This window comes from Colobus angolensis, unplaced genomic scaffold (genome assembly GCF_000951035.1).
Source record: "Colobus angolensis palliatus isolate OR3802 unplaced genomic scaffold, Cang.pa_1.0 Scaffold93, whole genome shotgun sequence".
Lineage (NCBI taxonomy): Eukaryota > Metazoa > Chordata > Mammalia > Primates > Cercopithecidae > Colobus > Colobus angolensis.
Genome location: NW_012123265.1, coordinates 1,173,425 through 1,180,998, shown reverse-complemented (window position 1 = coordinate 1,180,998; position 7,574 = coordinate 1,173,425). Strand labels below are relative to the sequence as shown.

The 7,574-nt window shown below is 50.6% G+C and overlaps 1 protein-coding gene across 1 annotated transcript in view; it reads left to right on the top strand.

The window, feature by feature from the left end:
* CDH3 (cadherin 3, type 1, P-cadherin (placental)) overlaps nt 1-7,373 on the top strand; it is a 75,373-nt gene extending 68,000 nt beyond the window's left edge. The window contains exons 13-15 of the mRNA XM_011932128.1: nt 3,586-3,716; nt 4,117-4,263; nt 6,545-7,373. Of these exons, the coding sequence (XP_011787518.1) occupies nt 3,586-3,716; nt 4,117-4,263; nt 6,545-6,754 (488 nt within the window). The 3' untranslated portion in view covers nt 6,755-7,373. The remainder of the gene's footprint in view (nt 1-3,585; nt 3,717-4,116; nt 4,264-6,544) is intronic.
* The last annotated feature ends 201 nt before the right edge of the window (nt 7,374-7,574 follow it).

Below are 7,574 nucleotides of genomic sequence, written 5' to 3'. Positions count from 1 at the left end.
TGAACCTGGGAGGCGGAGCTTGCAGTGAGGCGAGATCGTGCCACTGCACTCCAGCCTGGGTGACAGAGCAAGACTCCGTCTCAAAAAAAAAAAGGACAAGGTCTCACTCTGTCGCCCAGGCTGGAGTGCAGTGGCACGATCTCCGCTCACTGCAAGCTCCGCCTCCCAGGCTCAAATGACCTTCCCAAGTACCTGGGACTACAGGTGTGGGCCACCACGACCAGCTCATTTTTGTATTTTTTGTAAATACGGGGCCTCCCTATGTTGCCCAGGCTGGTCTTGAATTCCTGGGCTCAAACAATCCACCCACCTAGGCCTCCCAAAGTGCTGGGATTATAGGTGTGAGTCACTGCGTCTGGCTCACTCTTTAAACTCCTAATTCTAGGAGCATCAGTCAGTCATTCTGGGGCTTGTGGAATGTACCAGGCTTTGGCGATACAGTGGTGAGCAAACAGACTCGGCCCTGCCACCAGGTCATCAGTGGTTCTGAAAGGGTGATTTCCAACAGCGTCAGTAGCATCACCGGGAATTTGCTATTATTAGAAAGGCAAATTCTCAGAACCTACTCCAGATTTACTGATTCAGAAATGTAGGAATAGAACCCAGTAATCTGCATGTTAACAAGCTCCCAAGGCATTCTGATACATGCTAGAGTTTGCAAATTACTGGTCTAATGGGAGGAAATGTTTAGTTAAAAACAAATTTCTTGGCTGTAAAGACAGAACCTATCACAGTTGTTTTTTCCACCTTTTGACTTGGTCTTAACATAGACAACACACGTCGTCAGTCAGAGACTAATCACATGAAGACAAGAACATGCTTTTCGCCGGGCACAGTGGCTCACACTTGTAATCCCAACACTTTGGGAGGTCAGGGCCCTTGAGGTCAGGAGTTCGAGACCACCCTGGCCAACATGGTGAAATCCTGTCTCTACTAAAAATACAAAATTAACCAGGCATGGTGGCACATGCCTGTAATCCCAGTTACTTGGGAGGCTGAGGCAGGAGAATTGCTTGAACCCAGGAGGTAGAGGTTGCAGTGAGCAGAGATCACACCATTGCACTCCAGCCTGGGCAACAGAGCAAGACTCTGCCTTAAAAAAAAAATAAAAAAAAAAACAGGAAAGTAGGAAATTAGGTCAGAGAGGTGATGGGCACAGGGTCCCAGTTGTGTTGGGCCTCATAGGCTATTGTGAAGACTCTGGGTAGAACCAAAAGTTACCAGAAGGTTTTGAGCAGAGGGGTGATGTGATTTGACTTAAATTTTGCAAGATTCCTGCTTTGCAGACTATATGGGGGCAAAGGTGGAGGCAGGGAGATCATTTAGGAGGCTGTTGCCATAATCCAGGGGCAAGGTGATGGAGGCTCAGGCCAGGATGGCAGCATTGAGGTGGTCAGTGGTGGTCATGTTTCAAGGTAGAGTCCCTTCAGATTGATGTGTGGAGTGAGGGTAAGAGCCATCGATGATTGCAAGGCTTTTGGCTTAAGGAGAAACATGGCATTTCCATTTGCCAGTTTGGGAAGGACCATGGGAAGAGACTTGCCAGGCCAGTCCAAGTGGAGGTGTCAGTAGGCAGTTAGACCTGGGTTCAGAGAAGTCTGCTTGGTGTCTTGCCTTCCCCCAGATTCGGGAGAGGAGAGGTTACCGTCTAGCCCACATGCGTGTGCATCCTCAGAACCCGTGGACTCCCAAGGAAGGTTGGGTCTGTTTTGTCTGGCCAAGGACAGACAGCAGTTCCATCAGCAGGCAAAAAAGTAATGATCCTGAGCAGCGGTGTGTACTCTCTCATCGAACTGCCATAGAGAGACGGCTAGAGGGTCCCCTCTTAATACAGGCTTAACTGTATGTAGGCATGACAGAGAAAGCAGCCAGGAACCAGTTGGCCAGTCCCCCCATGTCCAAATAGCCTGCCAGCCTTTCAGACCACATCACTGAAGCCAGACCCTCTTAAAATTCCAACACTGGGGCTGGGCATAGTGGCTCATGCCTGTAATCCCAGCACTTTGGGAGGCCGAGGTGGGCAGATCACCTGAGGTCAGGAGTTAGAGACCAGCCTGGCCAACATGGGGAAACCCTGGCTCTACTAAAAGTACAAAAATTTGAGGTCACACCACTGTATTCCAGCCTGGGTGACAGAGCAAGTATCTGTCTCAAAAATAGATAAAGAAAAAAAAATAGGCCGGGCGCGGTGGCTCAAGCCTGTAATCCCAGCACTTTGGGAGGCCGAGACGGGCGGATCACGAGGTCAGGAGTTCGAGACCAGCCTGGCCAACATGGGGAAACCCTGGCTCTACTAAAAGTACAAAAATTTGAGGTCACACCACTGTATTCCAGCCTGGGTGACAGAGCAAGTATCTGTCTCAAAAATAGATAAAGAAAAAAAAATAGGCCGGGCGCGGTGGCTCAAGCCTGTAATCCCAGCACTTTGGGAGGCCGAGACGGGCGGATCACGAGGTCAGGAGATCGAGACCATTCTGGCTAACACGACGAAACCCCGTCTCTACTAAAAAATACAAAAAACTAGCCGGGCGAGGTGGCGGGCGCCTGTAGTCCCAGCTACTCGGGAGGCTGAGGCAGGAGAATGGCGTAAACCCGGGAGGCAGAGCTTGCAGTGAGCTGAGATCCTGCCACTGCACTCCAGCCTGGGCGACAGAGTGAGACTCCATCTCAAAAAAAAAAAAAAAAAAAAAATCCTGCCAAGTGCAATGGCTCATACCTGTAATCCCAGCACTTTAGGAGGCCAAGGCAGTTGGATCACTTGAGGTTGGGAGCTCGAGACCAGCCTGGCCAACATGGTGAAACCCTGTCTGTACTAAAAATACAAAAATTAGCTGGGCATGGTGGCAGGCGCCTGTAATACCAGCTACTAGGGAGGCTGAAGCAGGGAGAATCGCTTGAACCGGGGAGGCGGAGGTTGCAGTGAGCTGAGATTGCACCAGTGCACTCTAGCCTACAAGAGTGAGACTCCGTCTCAAAAAAAAAAAAAAAAATTCCAACACTGCATTTCACCTAAGTTTAAATTACTGTACCCTATGAAAGTTGCATTATCTTGTTCTTAAAGTCTGTGGCGAGTTAGGGGACATCTGGTGACTAAAAGAGAGTCTCACTGAAAGACAACATCTGTGGGGAGGTTCCCATCCCGACATTTCGACAGAATATTTTCTTAAGGATCAGTACCACCAATCTGGGGTGGGGAGAAGGAAGTCAGAATCTTCTAGGAGGAGGTGATATTAAGCTGAGAGCTGACACGTGGGAGCCGGTGTAGGCGTAGAGTCTGCCAGGTGAGGAAGGAGCCTGTATGAAGGTTCTTAAGGGGGAGCTGCTGGGGGCATTCAAGGAACACAGAGGAGGCCAGTGTGCCTAGACCTGAGTGGGTAGGGGGACTGGGAGGCATAGGCTGGGACCAAATCCTGCCAGCCTTGATGAGGAGTTGAAGTTTTCCTAGGTGCAAGTAAAGCCACTGTAGCATGTTAAGCTCTGGCTACTGAGTGAGGACATCGGCAGTTAGAGGGGCTCTGAGGGCCTGGGGGTCTTGGCCCACTGTGTGGTTGCAGAGGGAACACTCACACGCCCCAACCCTTGCAGTCCTCCTGCTGGTGCTGCTCTTGTTGGTGAGAAAGAAGCGCAAGGTCAAGGAGCCCCTCCTGCTCCCAGAAGATGACACCCGTGACAATGTCTTCTACTATGGCGAAGAGGGGGGTGGCGAAGAGGACCAGGTGGGGCACTGGGGGCTCTGGGATTGGGAGGTGGGTGCCCCCAAGTCCACTGGCAGGGCTAAGCCATTGGGTCAACCAACTGACGAAGTTAGCTGTGTTGACCAGGCCCTGGCATGAAACTTGCGTTTTCCTTTTCTTCCATCCTCCTTCCAGCACTTCTCTGGTCCATTGGTGTAATCTGTTTGGCCCTCGCCAAGTTAACCTCGAGCCTGTGTTTAATTTGCTAGGACAAGGGAGGATGGAAACGAGGGTTTTCCAAAATCTGTGACATCATCTGTCTTGTGAGACCTCCCCGTGAGCCAGTGTCCAAAGGGTAGGGGGTGTGGGGTGAGTGAGATGTAAGTGGCAGGGGAGGGGGACAGGAGTCCTCAGTCCCCTGCTCTCCTGCATTTCCTCACAGGACTATGACATCACCCAGCTCCACCGAGGTCTGGAGGCCAGGCCGGAAGTGGTTCTCCGCAATGACGTGGCACCAACCTTCATCCCCACACCCATGTACCGTCCTCGGCCAGCCAACCCAGATGAAATCGGCAACTTTATAATCGAGGTGAGACGTGGCAGGTCAGTCGAGGGCCACCCTTTATTCAAGCCCAGCACCAGCCACACAGGAGAACAAGCATGGGCCTGGAGTCTTGGGTCTGGGTTCAAATCCTGACTCCACCACCAACCAGCTTGTGACCTCTGGCTTATTTGAGTAACTTCTGGGGTTTGTTTCTTCCTCCATAGAACTCCCACTTGCAGGGTGGTTAAAAATGATTAGGAGGGGCTGGGCGCAGTTGCACACACCTGGAATCCCAGCACTTTGGGAGGCTGAGACGGGTAGATCACGAGGTCAGGAGTTCAAGACCAGCCCTGGCCAACATGGCGAAACCCCGTCCCTACTAAAAATACAAAAATTAGCCAGGCATGGTGACAGGTACCTGTAGTCCCAGCTACTTGGGAGGCTGAGGCACAAGAATCGCTTGAACCAAGGAGGCAGAGGTTGCAGTGAGCCAAGATCACGCCACTGCATTCCAGCCTGGGTGACAGGGCGAGATTCCGTCTCAACAACAACGACAAAAAGTGATTAGGAGGCTGGGCGCGGTGGCTCACGCCTGTAATCTCAGAACTTTCAGAGGCCAAGGCGGGCAGATCACTTGAGGTCAGGAGTTTGAGACCAGCCTGGCCAACATGGTGGAGGCAGAGGTTGCAGTGAGCCGAGACTGCGCCACTGCACTCCAGCCTGGGTACAACTTAGAGCTGTAGTGAACACCAAGAATGAAGTACTCAGACAATTCTAGCTGAGCAGGGTGGGGAGCAGTTCCTCTGAGAGAGCGTTGCTCTAAGATGTGTCTGCCAGGTATTTATTGAGAGAGCTTGTTTAAACTACAATTTAGACAAACGAGACATCCACCAGGTGGCTCTTTGTGGTCAGGTCATGAGGCACATATGGCCTTGTAAAAAACACTCAAACCACATTTTTAGGAGGCTGTGTTCAGCACTTATCACACATACTACTCCTTGTCCTGTTTTCAGGGCCCAGGAGATCTAGTCTCATGTACAAACAACATGCACACAGCACCTCAGTATTTTTCCATGCCTCAACCTCAAATGCTTCGTACATAGGCTTGAATGTCTTGTTGTGCGCCCCCCACACCTGGGCAACAAAGGAAGACTCCATCTCAAAAAAAAAAAAAAAGGGTCGGGCATGGTGGCTCATACCTGTAATCCCAGCACTTTGGGAGACTGAGGCGGGCAGATCACAAGGTCAAGAGATTGAGACTATCCTGGCCAACATGGTGAAACCCTGTCTCTACTAAAAATACAAAAATTAGCTGGGCGTGATGGTGCATGCCTGTAGTCCCAGCTACTCGGGAGGCTTAGGCAGGAGAATCGCTTGAACAGGAGGTGGAGGTTGAAGTGAGTTGAGATCGCGCCACTGCATCCAGCCTGGGCAACAAAGGGAGACTCCATCTAAAAAAAAAAAAAAATTAGGAATTATTTATTTATTTATTCACATAACAGCAGTTGAATACTCTGGAACCAGACTACCTGGGTTTGAATTACAGATCCCAGGTGACTGCACTTAGAGCAAAGTTTGGAGCCTCTGCTATAGAGGACTTCAAAGATTGAATGAGCAGGCAGCTAGGACAGTGTGCCAGCACAGTGGTTCCTGACCCTGCCTGCATATTGGAATCACGTGGGCACCTTCAGAAACCACTGATGCCTCGGCTCACCCCCAGAGATTGTGGTGTAATTGAACTGGGTGTGGCCTGGGCTTCAGAATTTATAAAAGATTCTCCAGGTAATTTAAGTTTGGGAACTACTGACCTAGCACATAGCATTGATTAGGTGATCATAGCTATTGTTGCCAGGTGCTATTCTAATAACTGCTTTACAGGTATTTACTCATTTACTTATCTGTTCCTTTAAAACTGTACGAAGGAGGCACACGTCCTCAAGACCTCCCAAGGCTGTGTCACAGGCGTGCATCGTTTAAAAAAGGAAGAAAAAAAGGCCATATGAAGTATTGTCATTTTACAGACAAGGAAACAGGCATAGAGCGGTTAAGGGACTTGCCCAAGGCTACAAAGCTGGTGTGTGGTGTGAGTTCTGGCCCAGGCTGTCTGATTTCAGTCCTTGCCCTTACCCCTGGCCTGTGTTGCACTGAGCACTTGCTGAGTGCTGGTCCCTGAGCAAATGAATTCTGCATGAATAACGCATTCTTTCATTTCAACCTCTGAAACTTGAGGGGAAGGGAGAGGGGGCTCAGAAATGAGGAAATGGAGGCTTGCAGCTGGCAAGTGGCGGGGCCCACCACTCTAACCACCTGTTCTCTGTTGCCACAGAACCTGAAGGCGGCTAACACGGACCCCACAGCCCCGCCCTACGACTCCCTCTTGGTGTTCGACTATGAGGGCAGCGGCTCCGACGCCGCATCCCTGAGCTCCCTCACCTCCTCCGCCTCTGACCAGGACCAAGATTACGACTATCTGAACGAGTGGGGCAGCCGCTTCAAGAAGCTGGCAGACATGTACGGTGGCGGGGAGGACGACTAAGCCGCCTGCCTGCAGGGCTGGGGACCAAATGTCAGGCCACAGAGCATCTCCAAGGGGTCTCAGTCCCCCCTTCAGCCGAGGACTTTGGAGCTTGTCAGGAAGCGGCCGTAGCAACTTGGAGGAGACAGGCTATGAGTCTGGCATTAGACTGGTTGGTTCCTTAGCCTTTGAGGCTGGAGGAATGTGGGCAGTTTGACTTCAGCACTGAAAACCTCTCCACCCAGTCCAGCGTTGCCTCAGAGGCCAGGTTTCCAGAAGTCTCTCACCTGCCCTAAAATGCTCAGCCCTGTGTCCTGGGCTTGCTGTGACCGACCCATGATGGCTTTGTCTCTGGAATGGAACCTTCTTAGGCCTCCTGGTGCAACTTTTTTTTTTTTAAATGCTATTTTCAAAACATTAGAGACAGTTCTTCAAAAGTACAGCCCAGAGCTGCTGGGCCCACTGGCCGTCCTGCATTTCTGGTTTCCAGACCCTAAGGCCTCCCATTCAGATTGGGTCTCTGTGTTTTTATACTGAGTATGTCTAGATTGCCCCTTATTTTTTATTTTCCCTGTTGCGTTGCTGTAGATGAAGGGTGAGGACAATCGTGTAGATGTACTAGAATTTTTTATTAAACTTTTCCCAGAGGTGCCTGGGGAGTGAACTCTTTTTTCAGTAGAATCTTTATTGGCCTCTAACTCACATACCGTACCATTCACTTGTTTAACGTGTACAATTCAATGGTTTTTAGAATTTTCAGAGTTCTGCAAAAAGAGTATGCTCTCTTTGCCGGCTTCTTCCCAGTTTCCTCTCTTCGGCAGGGGATACGCAGGGTCAGCTT